At 34.5% G+C, this 20,105-nt stretch overlaps 1 protein-coding gene across 1 annotated transcript; it reads left to right on the forward strand.

Moving 5' to 3' along the window:
* Nucleotides 1–175: 175 nt before the first annotated feature.
* Nucleotides 176–19,773, forward strand: LOC149805580 (signal recognition particle 9 kDa protein-like). Its single transcript, XM_089950215.1, has 3 exons — nucleotides 176–366; nucleotides 11,225–11,293; nucleotides 16,483–19,773. The coding sequence occupies exons 1-3, from the start codon at nucleotides 295–297 to the stop codon at nucleotides 16,576–16,578; spliced, it is 237 nt and encodes a 78-aa protein (XP_089806341.1). The 5' UTR covers nucleotides 176–294; the 3' UTR covers nucleotides 16,579–19,773.
* The last annotated feature ends 332 nt before the right edge of the window (nucleotides 19,774–20,105 follow it).

Raw genomic sequence — 20,105 nt, forward strand, 5'->3', positions numbered from 1 at the left:
TGCTGAAATGGCGGAAATATAAAATCCTGTGAGGCATTCAATAAAAAATTATCACCGCGTTATTGTGAATGAAAATCAAATTTTGCTTAAATTGTTTAATGAGATTTTTCTGTTTTACTTTTTTCTTTTGACTTCACTACATTTTTCGATTCCAATTTGCGGCGTTGACACTCTCATTGCTGAACTTCCTGTTGCCGGTGCCCACGTTGAGCCAAATTTCACCGCTTTTCTCCTGCATTTAAATTGTTTTGTTTTTCTTCCTTCTCTATGAGATAGAATTTCCGAAGTTCCAAAATGACATACTTGACGTCATGGGAAGAGTTCGCAAAGGCAGCAGAACGTCTTTATCTTAATGATCCGATGAAAGTATGTTGAACCACTATGACGCATTGGTTGATTATAAACATAAACAACATACAAATTTTATTATTAGTTGGAATTACACCAGTTTATTGAGAAGTTTCTGATATTTTTATTTCTAGTTGGAATTACATCAGCTCGTGTAGCAGTTTTTACCAATTTTTAACAACACAGGTCAGTCTGTTTCGACATCTGGTCTCGTCGGCCCATAGCACATTAGCAGAGTCTATAGTCTGACTCTACATCCCCGTTTGTTTGTACCCCACTACCGATTTCAAAAACGAGAACGTTTAATGTGATAAAAAGTGCACAGAACTAAGTCAATTGAATCATTGATTTATAATTTCTAACCTGACTGACCAGAATGGCACTAATGCTGCATATCTCCCCGCTGCTCTGTGCGCTACACTGGCTCTCCATTCGATACAGAATCAAACACAAAATTTGTTTTCTGTGCTACATTTCACAGTCGGACTCTAGTCCAACATACCTATCTGACCTCACCCATGTGTACACACCAGCAAGATACTTACGCTCCTCTTCTGACAATCGTATACTCATTATTCCCATTATGAAAACAAAGTCATATGGACAGCGTTCTTTTGCATAACAGGGCCCAGCAACATGGAATGAATTGCCCACTGAACTTAGACACAAAGACACAGTGATCACATTCAAGAGTGCTCTCAAAACTCACTTATTTCGACTCCAAAAACAAACTTAAAGACCTAATAATGTTTCCTACCTGAAATATTCTCAGCATGTTTTTTTTTATTTTTTAATGTTTTTCAAATTTTATGTTGTTTGTTTTTGTAATTATATTATTATACTTCTTATCTTATAGGTGTTGTCTAATGTTGTAAAGCGCTTAGAGCTTCTAAAGATTAGGCGCTATACAAAGTCCTCATTATTATTATTATCCCATGCACCATTTCATGCGTAACGGACTTTCCATACTAACACGGCGCCATATTGTGTACACTATAGGCTAGTTTATTTCCATCAGACGACATAAGGATGTAGCTCATCGTGTTCTGTAACTGCTGAATAATTGCATAAATTACATAACATTGAGAATTTGGAATTATATCCCTCTGCATATATGAACATAGAAATTAAACCGCTTGTTAAATCCACATGAAAAGCAAATTTGTAGTTGTCATTATTTTCCATTGCTTGATTCGACGTTGTAAATATCGGAAGCAGACGACTTATGTATGTACATCTGTAGTTGTGATACACCCCTTTCCTGAAAATGGACTTGTCCAGAAACTGGAAATGGATCCGAGCATGTCCATCTCTTGCACTGAAAATGTCCGTTAAGCATGAAACACGCATACGATGACAATGTTAAGGCCACTCTACTCAGAGTCAGGTTAGAAACTATAAATCAATGAATGAATTGACTAAATGCCTTGCACTTTTTATCACATTAAAGGTTTCCATTATTTAAATCGGTAAGGGGGTACAAACAAACGAGTTTGTATTATCAGACTATAGTCCTACAATGTAAGACATAGCACATATTGTTTCTGTTTTAGTGCTATGTCTTACTATCCAAATAATGTCGTTGACACTGGAATGAGTAATCAAAGTTTCAGGAACATCTCACACTTGGCAGCCTATATCAACACTCTTCCACTAACTTATGTGTAATTAATATACTTGCTGTGCTGTCTTTATCCTGGCAGAAGGAAAATATGATACTATCAAATGGACGCATTTTCACGTTCCATTGACATACATTTGAATTTGTTCCAATGTGACGGTAGTCAAGGTAAGCTCAAGTAGGTTCATGTTGGGGATATGTTTCTTGAACGAAACAAACTGTTGCTCACAGTTCCAATAGGCATAATATATTTTTTATTCATTTTGTTAATGAATAATATTTTTACTTAACACGATTTCAGCATTTCTGGCTTTCATTCCTTTCCAGTCAACTGAAATGTAGGCCAGTGCCATTTGAAAACAGGTCCATTTCTTTTGTGAGAATTTGAATTTATTAGAAAAAAAAAACATCAGAGTAAGCAAAGTCTGACTAAAACATTATGACTTTACTTTGTAGAAAAGAATTGTTATTTTAGTTGTCAATTGTGTGAAATATTCCTGAAAATTTGACTTTCATAATGATGTTGGTCGACATCAAAACACGCTACACAGTGCCGTTAGTTAGGCTGTAAGACCTTGATGCCCACAGCATCGAGGTCTTACATGTAGGACTGTAGCAGGATCGGCTCACAAAACAACATTCTGGGCCCATAACAACAGTGGCGTCGCTAGGGGGGTGCGGACCGCACCGGGTGACACCATCTCAGAGGGGTGACACCAAAATGAAAAATTGCAAATTTTACAGAACACACACTGCTCGGTCTAGTCGGATTTCATAAGCGGATAACTGATCATAGTTAAATACATGACTAGCAGGCACAGCAGTGGCGTTGCTAGAGGGATGCGGGGGGTGCGGACTGCACCGGGTGACACCATCAGAGGGGGTGACACCAAAATGACATTACTAAGGATTTTGTATGGTCTGTTACGGAAGGAGGACCATGGGAGTGACACCATGAGCTACCGCACTGGGTGACACCAACCCGAGTGACGCCACTGCATAACAAACCGGGATTACCCAAATCGCTATTTAAATACTTTGCCTATCGTAGGCTGATAAATAAGAACCACACCTGAGATGTTGACTGGTGGTTTAGGGATGATATCGCCCATTCATTAAAACCTGCAAAACTGCAGAAAATCTTGTCTGCACTCATCAGTGTACATTTTATACATTTTCTTGCAGCTGTGGAGCTATCTATCTATGTTTGATTAAAGAGGTTTGTGCTCTTTCAAGCATTTACCTTTGCTTTATGCCTACATGGTAGGCTATTCAATTGCTCTTAGGGGAAGGAAATGGACTAACTTCCCCCAGGCATTTATGTGCTCATGGAGCACTTTTTAATTAAAGCCGTCAGGCAGTGGACCTTACAAGAAATCCTGTCTGAATGGAGGGCTTGAAGGCGAGTGGGAGTAGACCCAGTATACACTCAACCTATTCAGTCATCATTATTAAGCTACATTTATGTATGTACGAGCGGGAATGGACCCATCACACAATTATGTTTGGTACTGAATTTTCAGTGGTATTAAGGGTGTGCACTGCACATTGTTTGTTTTGATGTTTGGCCATGTCAAGGGGGGAGAGGATGGAAAGGCGGTTCCAAGGTCACAGGTCAGTGCTCCTAGACTTCTGGGTATTGGGTCTATGGTAGGTTGAATGGTTCTTATGGCCACATGTGCATTATATTTCCAGAGCAAATTTTATGATTGACAGCTTGTAAATCCACATGGAATAGTAGTCCTACAATGTAAGACATACCACATGTTGTTTTTGTTTAAGTGCTATGTCTTACTATCCAAATAATGGGCTTGTATAGCGTGTTCCGATGTCGTTGACATCAGAACGAATAGTCACAGTTTCAGGAATATCTCACACATTTGGCAGGATATATCGACACTCTTCCACTAATTTATGTGTAATTAATATACTTACTGTGCTGTCTTTATCCTGGCAGAATGAAAATATGACACTAGCAAATGAACGCATTTTCATGTTTTCCATTGACATGCATTTGAATTTATTGCAATGCGATGGTATGCCAAAGTATGTTTAAGTAGGTTCATATGGTGAATATGTTTCTTGAACGAAATGAAACATTGCTTTACAGTCCCAATAGGCATAATATATTTTTATTCATTTCATTAAAGAATAATATTTCAACTTAACCCGATTTTCGCATTCCCGGCTTTCATCGCTTTCCAGCCAACTGAAATGTAGGCCAACAAAACTTGAAAACAGGTCCATTTCTTTTGTGAGAATTTGAATTTATTAGAGAAAAGACATTGGGGTAAGTAAAGTCTGGCATAAACATAACTTTACTTTTTAGGAAAGCGTCGTTGTTGGTTGCCAGTTGTGTGTAATATTTCTGAAAATTTGACTTTCGTCATACTGTTAGTCGACATCAAAACACGCTACACAGTGCCATTAGTTAGGCAGTAAGACCCATCACCCTCCAGAACAAAAATATTGGGTGATGTGTCTTATGTTGTAGAATAATGGAATATCACAACCTTCTGTCCTGTGGCCATTTTTATTTTGTGCTAGATATGACTGCTACCAAATACATTTAATTGTCTAAAGTGTATGCATGTGTGTCCAAGAAAGATTTCTATGCAACAAAATTTTAATAAATAGGTGATGTCAGATCCACATATCACCCATCAGTATCAGCACAGGTTTGGGAGGTTGATTTATTGGACTAGGCCTATTGGTCTTTGATTTATGAAAAAATGTGGGTGTCCTTTCTCAACGTTATTTAATATTGTTGTTTTTTAAATTCATTGTATGTCTTTCTATCTTCATTGCTTCTGTGTATGATTGTTAGCATCCAGTTAAAGTACAAATCAAGTCCTGTAGATATTCAGTATTGACTATTTCAGTAATGAGTGTCATTTTCTATAAGTTAGTTACTCGTAAATGGTGATTGTTTGAAAATTTTAGAAAAACAATAATTTAATTTGAACAAATGCACCTAAATGACTGCATTGACATACACTCTAGTTAATGATTGCTTAGTACAGTAAGAAAGAATAAACAGTAAATGGCAAAGAGCAATAGACTAAAGTCATGGGAAGATGTTAATTACATTTTCCTTTTAATCTTTTTTCAAATTACTGAATAACTGGGAGAAGTTTTAATTTGAAACTGTATGTGAACTAGTACCGGTAACAGGGAAATAATGGTGGACATCACTGTGTCTGGGAAGTACCAGTTTTTTAGATGATCTGTTTTTGTAAACCATTGGGCATATTCATAAAAATATACACTTCTTAGAAAGCAAAGACTAGGTATTATGTTATTGAAGATTTAACTATAAAATGCAATTTTGTAAGTCAGAAACTAATGGAACAATGCTATGTTGTGGAATTCGTGAGAAGTGCTGTTACTTAGGTCAAGATTGTTTTCTTACTTTAGTCATATTTGTGAAAATACTGAAAAAAGCAGTGAAACAAATTTTAACCAATGCCTAAAATTACTACAAAATACATAGACAATAAAACCAAAAATTTGCAATCCTTTCAATGGATTATTGTAATAAAGTTATATAAGGTGAGTGGTTACATTATGAAAACCCCTCCTTCTAAAAATAGATGCACTCATGTCTGTTGATTTTGTTGGAAAAAAGGGTTTAGTTCATATACCAACTATAGAAGAGCCATGTCTGTAATTTTATGCATTTCAGTGTGCTATGTATGAATACTTATGGTAATGTTTTATCTGCAACGAAGAAATGAAGATGAAAGTATAATCTGAACACACGTGGGCATTTGCCCTCATGAACTTGGTACAGGGGCTGTTTCAGATGTGTTTAGAAATCTTTCAAGTGCCATTATTGTTAACTTTTAGAAAGTTATTAAAAAAATATTACAGATAGTTACTCAGTTAAAATTCGGTACAATGTAGTTTTTATTATTCTCTTTCAAAGTGACAAATCTGAATTTTGAATTCTGAAACTTGGAAGGAATATAATCCATAGAGTGGCAATTTAAAGTGATATGAACAAAATAACTCTGAAAATATTCTACTTTAAAGTATTGCATAAATCCAACGTTAAATATGAATACTGGGAAATAGAGGGCGTAATTCAAATAAGAGAAAGCTTTCCTTCCACTTATCCTTGTTGAGCTCTCACTTCTCCCTGTTCTGTCCAAAAGAAAAAGTCACTTCTTCCTAAAATTCCGGTCTAACTTGACCCCTGGGGTATGTCATCATCTTGTAAATCCATAAACAAATTTCATCAGTCAGTGCGATCAATTTTTCTTGTGCATATTATTAATTTTTTTGGACACGTCTGATGGGCATGTAACTCATAATACAGGAAGTACCCGATATAAATTTAGAGGGGCCCTGGATGTTGGGCCATCTGATATTTTTAGAACTGCTCATAATGGAACTTAATATAGTCTAGGATTCGGCCAATGTGGGTATGTGAGAAAGCTTGCCAGGTCATTGGTTCTTCCTGGGGTTTTCCCGGGTTCTTCCTCCACCATTAATACTGGCCAACATGCATAGCCTATCGTGTGCTAAAAAATGGCGTTAAACCCCACAACAACAACAATAACTTAAAGATATATATATTGCTTTATATAGAGAAATATTAACAGTTTAACATTGTGTTAGATGCTGCTCTGCCCATTATGTACACAGCCTATCAGTCCACAATTTATATAATAGTTAATATGGATGTAATGTTAAGGATCATTTCATATATATATTGTTTTAAAATCTTTGTATCTTTGTGTGATTTTTAGTTTCCAGTTAAAGTACAAGTCATACAGGTCATATGGACATTAAATAGTGACATTTCACTAATTTTCATGAATTTGATTACACATTTATATGGTGATTAATTGTATTTTTCTTTAATTGGTACATTTAAAACCAATCTGATTGGCCAGGTCATTTTGAATTTTTTGGGTTCATGCCTGTATCAGCCAAAAAGAAAACGCTTAAGCCCTACTTTTTGTGGCATTTGCATTGAAAATAAATCTTTGTAAAGTATTTGCAACCTGATTGTTCAAGTGGGACTCAGTAGCTTCTTAAAAGACTTTTATTTATTGTCTTTACTAGACATAACATTTAATCATAACAATTGAATAGCTTAGTTTTTCATATATCACAGTATAAATAGTCTTTTTTTGGTGGGGTATACTTCAGTGAACATAAAAGAAATGGTCAATCCTTAATTATTCACATATTCATTGAAAATAAATCTCTACATAGCTACAGTAACCCTTTATAAAGAATCAGAAATATGGTAAACATATAGATTTAGACCATAAATAATCCATGCTTGCAAAAATCAAAATCACTTTTTATTGCCACTCTATGGATTATATTCCTTCCAAGTTTCAGAATTCAAAATTCAGATTTGTCACTTTGACTATTATGTACTAAATGGCAGTATTCAGTATTCTCATGTCAATTAAGTATTCAAATCCTTTACTGTCACTATATGTAGACTCACTCCTATTCTTGCAGATTCCATAATTTCACAGTTTTTACTATCTTTGTTCTTAATAAGTCATTGAACCATTTGCTGGTTGTTAGAGCTGTATGTTTGTTACCAGGAAGTGTTTGATCTTAATTGATAACAAACTCATTGAACAATGTTTCCTCTGTAGAAATAAGAAAATAATGAATCAACAGAAAATATCAGAAAGATTTACATTTTTACCTTTACACCCCACCCCCACCCCATTGAATTATATGCTTGCTCCATCTCATACTGAAAGCAGAATTACATCCCACTTGGCTGAATAAAGTCCAAGTTGGTGATGGTTTCTAGTGGTTAATTGATTGACATTATTTACATATTGCTTACTGCCAATAACAGTCATTGTATTACAACTCATTCCACGGTATTCTGAATCTTTCTCTTGATATAATTAATGATGTGTCCAAAAAAAATGAATGAAGTTATACCAGTAATTCATACTAATTAATTTAAAACAAGGAAACATTGGAGTGAAAGAATGAAAGAATAGTTTCTCCAGTAAACATCATAGCTACATGTAGTAAATACGGAATCTGTCCGTTAATAGTATGTTCATACACAGTGGGCAGGTAGCACCATCGATCACATACAGAAATCAAGAGGAAGAAGTTCTGCAAAGAAAAACCTTTCTGTAAAGAAAATAAAGCTTTGTAGAAGAACAGGTGCCATTTAACAAACACAATAGCAATGTATTTTGACTGGAAGAGTTCAAAATCACTGATCCAGAGGAACTTGTTAATTGATAGCAAGTGATTGTTGTAAAGGAGGGGAAGTGTAATGTCAGATCCACTGGATTCCCTATCTTGCTGAGAACTTAGACTACTGAGGAGAGAGCATTGCATTACCTCATCATAAAGTAACTGGAAATAAAACTTATAGACCTACACTGTAAATATGTAAATATTTTTAAAGTTTGTAATTTTAAGTTTTCTACTATAGACGATTCTGGATGTTGTTATTGACATGGTGTTTATTTTACAAGCTGCTTACATCATTTACCACAAGAATACAAGGGGCCCCGAGTGGCCGAGTGGTCTAAAGCGCTCTCCGTTACGGATCACTGCCATCTCACCTCTGTCTGCGTAGGTTCGAGTCTTGGATTCGGCTAATGTGGGTATGTGAGAAAGCTTGCCAGTAGCTTCTCGAGGGTCGGTGGTTCTTTCCGGGGTTTTCCCAGGTTCTTCCTCCACCATTAATACTGGCCGCCATGTATAGCCTATCGTGTGCTGAAAAATGGCGTTAAACCCTACAACAACAACAACAACAACAAGAATACAAGAATCTTGTTTAATATGATGGTAGACATTGTGTTTTCTATTGGACCTTTTTCGTTGTTGCAAAACTGGCATTATTTGATAGTATTTCTTGAATACATAGTTCGAAACAGAGTAAGTAAACAAGTATCAGTATCAGGAATATTGTCTTTTTTGTTTAGTACTAGTAGAATACAGTACACCATGGCACTATAATGCTGTATGATACCATATCCAAGACAGAAACCTTTTATGTTTTTCACCAAATAGCATAGGACATGGGACAGACAAGGAGAACAAAACAGTGTCTAGATGTTTTGATGAAAAATTTCTCAGGAAGATAAAATGGCTGGTGCCAAGTCCAGAAATGGGACAGAATTTTTGTTATAAAATGGTCTGTACAACTTTTATGCAGATGATAGATAATTTATGTGAGTTTCCTATTAGGGGTTTCATGAAGGACTGGGATGATGTCTCAGCACTGTAGCTGTTGATTACAAATATATATAAACTATGAAGGGCATTAGGCAGAATTTGCCTACCTTATTTTTTTTTTGAAATGATCTTGTTGGAAAATTATTTCAGTGCATTACAGAATTGGGAATAAATATTAGTTCTGATAAATTTAAGCAGTCACATAGCTTTCCCATATTGTATCATTGAAACCATGCCATCCAGGGTCAGATCTGAACTGTGATTTTTTTTTTTTTTAAGTATGTGAATTGGGTTTTGTAGTACGTGAATGGGCTAAAGCAGATAAATATGAAAATGGTGTGTCCTGGTTTGGGGGTTCACTAATTCGGGATAGTTGGTGATCGTTGCCAAATGACATGATTCTTACATAAACTATCTGCCAGAATGCATGGGGGGGGGAGGGATTTAGACAAAAGTATGGTATATGCAGCAGTTAAAAAGTTGTACTTACAAGTGGTGCACAGTGTAGATTATGTCTGTATCAGGATATTTCTTTCAAGCCATGCTTTGGTTATAACCTTGCTCCATTGTCTACTTTACATGACCTTTTAAAGTTATTAGTGGCTTTGGTTTTAACCTTGCTCTGTTGTCTACTTTACATGACCTTTTAAAGTCATTAGTGGCTTTGGTTTTAACCTTGCTCTGTTGTCTACTTTACATGACCTTTTAAAGTCATTAGTGGCTTTGGTTATAACCTTGCTCTGTTGTCTACTTTACATGACCTTTTAAAGTCATTAGTGGCTTTGGTTATAACCTTGCTCCATTGTCTACTTTACATGACCTTTTAAAGTCATTAGTGGCTTTGGTTATAACCTTGCTCCGTTGTCTACTTTACATGACCTTTTAAAGTCATTAGTGGCTTTGGTTATAACCTTGCTCTGTTGTCTACTTTACATGACCTTTTAAAGTCATTAGTGGCTTTGGTTATAACCCTGCTCCATTGTCTACTTTACATGACCTTTTAAAGTCATTAGTTGCTTTGGTTATAACCTTGCTCTGTTGTCTACTTTACATGACCTTTTAAAGTCATTAGTGGCTTTGGTTATAACCCTGCTCCATTGTCTACTTTACATGACCTTTTAAAGTCATTAGTTGCTTTGGTTATAACCTTGCTCTGTTGTCTACTTTACATGACCTTTTAAAGTCATTAGTGGCTTTGGTTATAACCTTGCTCCATTGTCTACTTTACATGACCTTTTAAAATCATTAGTGGCTTTGGTTATAACCTTGCTCTGTTGTCTACTTTACGTGACCTTTTAAAGTCATTAGTTGCTTTGGTTTTAACCTTGCTCTGTTGTCTACTTTACATGACCTTTTAAAGTCATTAGTGGCTTTGGTTTTAACCTTGCTCTGTTGTCTACTTTACGTGACCTTTTAAAGTCATTAGTGGCTTTGGTTTTAACCTTGCTCTGTTGTCTACTTTACGTGACCTTTTAAAGTCATTAGTGGCTTTGGTTATAACCTTGCTCCATTGTCTACTTTACATGACCTTTTAAAGTCATTAGTGGCTTTGGTTATAACCCTGCTCCGTTGTCTACTTTACATGACCTTTTAAAGTCATTAGTGGCTTTGGTTTTAACCTTGCTCTATTGTCTACTTTACATGACCTTTTAAAGTTATTAGTGGCTTTGGTTTTAACCCTGCTCTGTTGTCTACTTTACATGACCTTTTAAAGTCATTAGTAGCTTTTTGTTTTGCTTGCAGTGTTGTAACCAGAGGGAACACAGTGCATTTTTACCTGCCTAAGACTACTTGTGTCCCACTAAATTAACAAATGTTGATCATTACTGAGGTACATAACATGTCCCCCTGACTGTTCAACCAAAGTGCAGCACTGGCTTGTAGGAATTAAGCAAAAGGTTGTACATATTTTATTTTTGCAAATATTTAAACTTTTGGTTTTGTATAAATCTATTAACATTGTTTTTACTGCATACTGCCTTAAGTTGTTCAAGTCAGATTTGATTTATATTGCGTTTTTTTTTCATTCATTAAAATAATTTTCCTTCTGTTTTACCTTTTTTTCAGTGCCGCTTTGTAATAAAATATCGACAGTGTGAAGGGAAACTGTCCATCAAAATTACAGATGATTCAGTGGTAAGACGATTAACTCAGTGGTTAATATTTATGTGAAACCCTACAATAGCATCATTATGTCCTAATATTTATGTGAAACCCTACAATAGCATCATTATGTCCATTTTGTAGACATTCACTGTCTGTGCTAATTTACGGTGTAATGTTTTCTTTTATGATTTTTAGAGAAATATGTTTTAATGGGTTGGGGTGTGGTGAGGGTGTTTTTTGTTGAATATGCTTTGATTTGACTTAATAATTATTAATTTAAAAAACATTATTCAAGTTTTAAACCATTCATTGTTTTAGTACTGTATTCATGGCTTAAAAACATGTTTGCAATGTGGCAAGAATACAAAAGCAGCTAGGCCAGAGATCCCGGAAACGCTTAATTAAGTGTATTTGGACGCCAGTTTTTGATCTGGGATGCAGAAAATCACTGAGGCGGGAATCCTCCATACACATGTAATAGGTGTGCGGCAAAATTCAAAGACTTGTCAGTCCTGCTTTGTGGGAAAATGTATTGATCATTTAGCTGTGCTGATATTTACAATGACAGAATTCAGTGACTGAAAGACCCCTTGATACATACATGTTGCCATTTTATAAGAGTACATAAAAAAGAACATGATGCAATAGCTGGGCGGCAAGTTCAAAGGCTTTGACTGGTGGCCATGTGGGAAAATGTAGATATTTACAGTGATTGAATTCAGAGGCAGAAAGACCCAGAGATGTACATGTGGTCATTTATAAAAGTACATCAAATAAACAACTTGTGTTCTTTTCCGAATGTAGCAGAATAAGCAGCGCTTGTGATCTCAGAAACAAGGCATGTTGAGACTTAAGACAAAATGCCATTCGTAAGTGGGTGACAAGTTGCCTAAAAATGTAAACTTCGCCTTCTTCTGTTAGGAAAGTGAAAACAACTTCGCCCTGTGATTATTTAAGTGGTACATTGACCATACCATATTTTTTTTAAATGATGCCTCTAGCCTTAGCCCAGTTAGTTCTAGTGTTGTAGCGAAATGTATTCATCAAGGCATCAGTAGCTAGGCCTAGTTTTTATATCAATTATGTTGACAAACAAACTCTTGCCCATTCACAAGCATTATGTTTTGGTAGCTGATTGACCATTAACCCTTTTCTGAGTAAGGTAGCAACTGTCAATTTCCTGCATGCTATCCTTTGATGATGAAACATACAAACTTGTGTTTTAAGATCAGAATCAGTGATGTGGATATATATTATCTGCCTCTTATGCACTATTTCGTCATAAAATTAGTTTGAAACTGTAAGTGAACCAGTAGGCGTAGGGGGAAATATTGGTGGACTTCGCTAAGTCTGGGATGTACCAGATTGTTTGTTTTCTTAAATCTTCAAGCAAATATATTCAGAAAAAATATACAAATCATTGAAACCAAAGCCTAGGTATTATTTTATTAATGATTTAACTTTAAAATGCAAATTATGTAGGTCAGAAACGTATGGGACAATGCTATGTTGTGGAATTCACAAGATGCGCTTTAAGGTCTAAGCTGTTTTCTGACTTGACACGTATTTGCGAAAATACGGGGGAAAACAGCAAATCTGATACTATTTATTTGCCTAAAATTACTACAAGTATGTATACAATTAAATTTGCGATCCTGTTAATGGGCTGATATTACATCATTACGAAGCCATATTATAGTGAGTGATTACATTACGATAACCTCTCCATCTAAAAATAGATGCACTCACGTCTATGTTGATTCTATAGGAAAGAAAGGACTGCAACTTTTGATGGTGGGACTACTGTTTTTACCAAAATGAGAGTCCAGGACTCCTAGTTTTAAAATCCTAGCGAGACCTCTGTAGGCTTTGTATATTGTTCAAATTCTCGATTTGAATTTGGTTATTATTTTGCTTCAGTACATTTTTGTGGCATTGAATACATTTCTAAAAGCTGATACCAAACTTTAGAGTATTTTAAAGAGGGATAGGTCTGCATTAATGTGATACATCCCAAGTACAAATGTAGAACTCTGTCCAATGCAGATCTTTATTTCATAGCAGCTTGTATTCTCAATGCAACTTTTTTCCAAAAGAATACTTTTTGACTTGGAGGGATTTCAAGCTCTCCATACTTATGGCATAGTGTCCATTATCTTTACCAAATTTATCTTGTATTGCCAATTATAGTAACAGACTTTATGATCTTACTATAATTGGTTTATAGTATAGATCGAGTGGAAATTCAAGGCAGTTACAGGACTTGCATCACAATTATTTTCCCAATATAGTATGTACATTTGTTTGTCAGTATTGAACTTTACAGTGTGTCCAAACTTAATAAATCATATGTTAATCTAAAGTACCTTCCAAGTTAAATTCACTGTGAAAGTCAGAGGTTAACTGGCTATTTTTTTCTCAGAGGCTGAACTGTAAATAAAAGATTGTGCCATGTGTCACAGATTCCAATTAGGGCATGCATGTATGTCAGATTACTCACTGGGTGCTGTCACGAAAACAGTCAAACCAAAATGGTCATATTTTAAAGAAAAAAAATATCATTTATATCAGTACCAAGAATACCTAAATATAAGCCATGAATGACCACAAAAAAAGATGGTGAAAAAAATAGATTGGGACTACATCTGTTGGCACAGACATGAGAGTAACAATTGTAACCAAGTTATACATGTCAAAGGAGGCAACTCAGATTTGGATAAATAATTATATTTGAGTAACTGCCCTTAGACATTGTTTCCACTGATGAGGTGGCACTCTACAGTTTCATATTTTGAGTTTTTGAAGAAAAGACTTTCCCTAGTTTTCCACACTGTTTATACTGGCTATTTAAAAAGAACCTTGTATATGATAGGTCTTGTTGTTGTTGTTGTTGTTGTAGGGTTTAACGCTACATTTCAGCACAAGATAGGCTATACATGGCAGCCAGTATAGCTGGTGGAGGAAAACCCCTGGAAGAACCACCAACCCAGGAGAAACTGCTGGCAGGCTTTCTCATGTATCCACATTAACCAAGCCTGATACTTTAACCCACACAGACATTAGGTGAGATTGCAGTGATTCAGAATGGTGAGCACTTTAGACCTCTTGGCCGCTCGGGGCCCCAATAAGGTTTGTTAAAATAACTTATAATTCCCTTTATTTTGGTATATGAATGATGGATGTAATATAGGTTATCAAGTATACAGCTTGGCCTTATTTCAGATGTGCATCTATGAAGAAAAAAAAACTGTAAGCTCCACTTTGTTATTTTCGCTTTGTGGACTTAAGAGGTAAATTGTAAGAAGAAAAGAGCAAGTAATGTTTTTTTTAAATTTTTATATATTTGGTATTTCATTAACTTCACTTTCAGAAGCTGGTAGTGTCTGGTCGGGCAAAATTCATTTTCCCAATGTTAATGACTGCTAAGGATTGTATACTTTCGACTAGTTCAGGCTGATTTTTTTAACCCGTGGCAGCAGTCATTTTGGTTTGCCATGTGCTTATACTATGTACAGTTTCCACAAATACAATATCCTAAGAAATTTCAGCCACAGTAATTGACAGTAACATAGAGGTATGCCAACATTCTCTCCATTATGCATGTTGCAAATGTAAACAACTTCCCCTTACATGTGTCACTCTGAGAAGTTCGTAATATCTGTAGAGTACCCCCTGAATGTACTTGAAACAAAACGTACAATATCCTTTTAAAAGAAAATAACACTAATTCCTCATATAATGTTTAAATTCTGATGTGACTCAAAAAGAAATGAAAATGCATAAAATATTATAAAGGTTGTTTAAGTCAGCATATTTATGATAGTAAAAAGGACTATGAACAGCAGTGTTAATGGAGTTATGTCCCTTTATCAGATCTTGTGTTGCTTAGTATCACTTCTACCCACCAATCCATCAGTATCCTCAGTACTTTGATCTTAGTCTTAGTCTAAATGATAATAAGATAATCGTTGGTGAAACTTATTTGAAGATTTCTTTCAGTTTCTAAGGCGATAATGAATAGAAAATTGTTAAAAATATCAGACCAATATTGTCCATTCTGACCCATTCAGATATTAGTAAACATAAGGAAAAGTAAAAAGTAAATGCGTGATAGTCATAGTGGTTAATCTTAATGCATTTTAAAAGGTGATCTTTTACTTAAGATAAATTTATTAATATAAAATTTAAAAAAGTCAAAAATAATTTATTAATATGTATTCTTTAGAATCAATTAGTTCCAGTTTATATAACCAAAGAGCCTTGTTAAAATTTTGTGTGTAGGTACATGGCAAGTGTGACCTGTATAACAATGGTTTGGTTTGGTGTCTTACGGCAAAGCAAATATCCTGATGTAGATTACACATTGGAGTTAATGAAATATGATAATCCCGTTGTAGATTATACATTGAGGTTAATGAAATCTGATAATCCCAATGTAGATTACACAATGGGGTTAATGAAATTAGATAATACCTGCTGGAAAATTTCCCAACTCTGGCATTGCATAGTGTGCTTATTTCACATGAATCTTGAAAGCATATTCTTCTATTTACTTGAATTGTTCATGCAGTGGAATAAAATCTTAAATTTACTAGCCCTTGGAATTAACAGATATTAACTTGTCAGTTTATTTGCCCTGTGTTCTCCGGCAATTATGAGCATCACCAAGTAGACTCTGTCTCATGTGGTATTTTATTTCAGTTTAAGTTCTGAAATGAACTTTATTAGGTTCAGTACAGTAAAACACATGCATTATTATGGGCCGTATCTTACTGGATGAAATATATGTACCCAAATTGCAGAGCCTTTGTAGGGAAAATACATACTTCAGGAAATATTACTAAAATCGGGGAGATGTTTGGATTGGACTTTCTTTTTATTCTTTGCTGCTCACTCTGACAACATTTATTATAATAAATTTCTCATTTCCATAGAGGAAAAAAAATCACATTAGTTTGGGGGTAAAAAAAATGTTCACAAACTAACAAAATGATTTTGAAAAAGTCAAGTCAACCACATTTATTTTGCCATCATGTATGGTGAACAAAAGGCTCTTGACCTTCTAATTTGATTCTTGATTTGTGGTATCTCTTCTCGCTTTCAGTTCTAGTATTAGCTGTGAAGATTTTTTTTTATGATGCAGTTCTGATACAGTAGTTGGAATTTATATCTGAAACATGTGGATTGCAGCTCGGTTACAAATATTTTTGCTATTTCAGTGTCTCCAGTACAGATCGGAGCATGCCCAAGATGTCAGAAAGCTAGAAAAATTGACCAGTCAACTTATGCGACATATGGCTTCTAAAGAGAAATAGAACATAACATCACTGGTGTTTAATAAAACTTGGGCAGGTCTTAGACAGCTAATGCATCATTATGAGCTAAGGCAACATAGCTTACATTTCTTCTAATTGAATGAGCCATTTAGTTGAGACAATCCAGTTTAAAGGGAATAGAAAATATTTTTCATTTAGTAAGATAATTATTCAGTTTGTACTGTTTAATGTCAAACAAATCTTTATTTTTATTTTATTTATTGGTAGTGGCAGTGATTTTAATAATACATTTAAAAAACATGGTAGGAGGTAATTCAGCTACACTCATCATGTAAAGGGCTTTCAGTATGAACAGGTTAAGAGGAGTTAACTCAGTTTTGCTCTTCATTTGAAGATTTTTCAATATGAACAATTTATGTTCATTTTATTGTATTGGCTGCATTCTGGACAGCAGTCAAAAGCACTTATGAATGAAGATAGGTAATATGAATGACTGTTTTTTATTTTCCTTCTTGTTGTTTAATCACATGGCCATTACTCATAAATTGTTTGCAGTCTAAAAGGTGGTCAGTCTTAAATCTGTATCTTTGCAGATGGCTAATTCTTAATTTTGGAAAAAGGCTTCATTTCCTTGAGTAGAGGAAAGTAGAAATCAGTAAGATTTAATACTTTCATTGAGGTTGGAAATGAGGTGATTTTTTGTTTTTTATTTTATACACAAGTTACAAGGATGTAGTCTCCTGAATGACATGGTAATACATTAAATGATTTTATTTTTTTAGTCAGTGCAGTTTTTTGGTGTATTTTGCCATGACACCAAACCAAACCTAACCCAACTTAACCAAATGGCCATTTGAGTACACAAGCATTTGGCTGTCACCAACCATGATCAGAGATAAATGAATTGGGAAAGTTTGCATTAAATAGAAGTTTTGTTTACTGCGTACATTTTACATTTGCATTTTTTATTATTTTTTTTGTTGGAGTTCAGATAAACAACTCTTTAAGTCCAATGTACCCCAGGATGGTTCTGTTTAAACATATTGTATATACTCATTATAAGATTAGTCCAAATGCAAGCTGCATGGACCCAGATCTGCCAGCACAATGTACCCAAAGAAGGGAGTATTTTAAAAATATTTGCCAGGGTATCCTGATTACAGAAAGATTTCATATGAAATGATCCAAAATCCTAAATTGCATCAATGGGTAACAACTTCACTTTGAAAGTGCCTTAGGTGGGTCCCACACATATTTAATGGAAGAGCCTTGCTTTTCAGTCTTTTGCAGAGTAAACCAAACCCTGTAAGATGACTGTTTAATGACAGAATGACTCATAATTTCATTAGGAAAATATAATTATTTTCAATAAGTCAATAAAACAAATAGATATATATGGTAATATCCATTGATAATAATCTCCAAAGTAAAGGCTTGCATTTAACAAACAAAAAAGAGGAAAGCAGCATGTATAGTTCCCCTATTGTAATGCTAGCTGCATTGTGTAGAGTTATTACTTCCTGAGAAAAGACTTCAAGGCAGCTGGAGTATCGGCTAAATTGTTAGCTGTGGAAATGGATAACCCAGCATTTTATTTGAGAGTATCTCCTACCTTTACAAAATTGTCATGAAATAAAATTAATTTGATGACATAGCTTGTGTTATGTCACTATCAGTTGTACCTGACACACAGTGATGCAAAGGTAAGAAACCTGACTAATAGCATCTGCACAGAATTGTATGATCACATTAGTTGGTGCCATATCAGTATTTTGTGTGGATGCAGCCTTACAGTAATAGTGTGCCATAAAATCACGGTCATGTGGAAAGTGTGAAGACCAGTCTGTGACATGATCTCGATAAGTTAAAGAGAAAAATAATAAAGCTTATGTTCTCCATTTCCCATTTGATGTGTAATGTTAATGAAAATTTATTGAAATACATCTTTATTTATTATTTAGCAGTTCACACTTTAAACTACATTCTTATTATCATCAAACATCCTGTCATTAGGCACCTTCATCATCTCTTCCACCCCAAACTCACCTTTGTGGTGAATTTTACTATCAGATCCTGGTAGATATATAGAAATCTCGAGGCTGATGAACCTGTTTTAAATGCAGAATCCCATGCCCTGGCCTTCAATTACATTAAAAGTAAATCTTAGCGACCGATGTAAATGATTTTTAAAAATTCAGTCTATCTTTTTATGCATAGGTATGTGATTTTTAAGGCTTTTTGTCAAAATGTGAAGCAGCCCTTTCTTAAAAATGTTTCTTCTTTCAAACATATGCAGTTAAGCATATTACCAAGAAGAAAACCTGGAATGTTTTGTTTTAGAAAGTGGGGGATGCCTGATTTTCTAAGAAAATTAATAAAATGAAAAATAGCAATATAAATTTAGTGATTATACTGTAAATGTGTACATGTTATGTATGTATGTGATCTGTAAATCTGTATATGTTATAAGCGAAAGTATGTGATTGCTAATGTTCAGATGTTACTATGCACAAGTCTTATTCTCAAGGACTAAAAGAGTACAGTCTCAGTATTTGCAAGCAAACAAGCACCTGCAGCTCATATAAAAAATTCTGCAGCTATGAGATTGATCTTATTAGTGGAAATTTGCAATTCTCTCTGCTTTTGGATTTTGTTAAAGATTCCTATTGTGTTTTGAGTGTATATCAACAGCATTACTCTTCTGTAAGGAAATCGAAGTGATATGCACTTTCTGTATGTATAATATTTTTGTATGTATTATAAAACAAACATTTAAACTGAATGTCAAGAAAATTGTCATTTTCAAAAGATTGAAAGGTTTCAAATGTACGTTTAAGCCAGACATTATGTGATTGTAAATATTTAGTTTACATTATGTTCAGAAAGATCATTTTTTTTTTCATGGTACATTGTTATTAAATGTTATGGGCTGGTGGCCTACACTACTGGCCAACATTTTCTGTTCTGTTCTGTACATTTGAAGGTATGACATAAAATACTGTAACTACGTTGCATGTGACCATCATAAAAAGACAGATTAAGTCATAGTGTATTTATTTAATGCTAGGATTTGAAGAAGTTAAATGTAAATATTTGGCATTGCTTGGAAGAAACAATGATTTGACAAAGTGCATATGCAAATGGTAAATTAGTAATAACGGAAACTTTTGCTGACATTACTGTTGTATATGTGTTGATGTTTACATTTCAAAATAAACGTTTCAGACTTTATAATTTAATTATGGTGGATGGACTTAGCGTAATTAAATGTATAATAAAAGGTTTTATAATTAAATTTTAAAGGTGGGTAAGTTAATATAAGGAACCTTGGAAAAAAATCATAATGAGCTCTAGAAAAGTCTTCAGATTTATTCCTGAGATGTTTGTATGAACTTTGTAACTGACTTTGGTTAAATGTTGTGTTCAAAGTTTATTTCTCAAGTTCAGTTAATAACAGTTGATTGTATGTATCTCTGTTAAGACCACACTCTTAGAGCAATATACATGCCAGATCACAATGTGTCACAAAATAGTAGGATTTGACTTTAAAAAGATAGTTTCTTCTT

The sequence above is a fragment of the Sinohyriopsis cumingii genome, chromosome 2 (assembly GCF_028554795.1).
Source record: "Sinohyriopsis cumingii isolate HCF-2022 chromosome 2, ASM2855479v2, whole genome shotgun sequence".
In the NCBI taxonomy this organism is placed as follows: Eukaryota; Metazoa; Mollusca; class Bivalvia; order Unionida; family Unionidae; genus Sinohyriopsis; species Sinohyriopsis cumingii.

Excerpts from the sequence above, each read along its gene's own strand:
- LOC149805580 (XM_089950215.1), top strand. The coding sequence starts at position 295 with ATGACATACTTGACGTCATGGGAAGAGTTCGCAAAGGCAGCAGAACGT. Across the intron at positions 367-11,224 it reads ATCTTAATGATCCGATGAAA|TGCCGCTTTGTAATAAAATA; the intron begins GTATGTTGAACC and ends CCTTTTTTTCAG. Across the intron at positions 11,294-16,482 it reads AAATTACAGATGATTCAGTG|TGTCTCCAGTACAGATCGGA; the intron begins GTAAGACGATTA and ends TTGCTATTTCAG.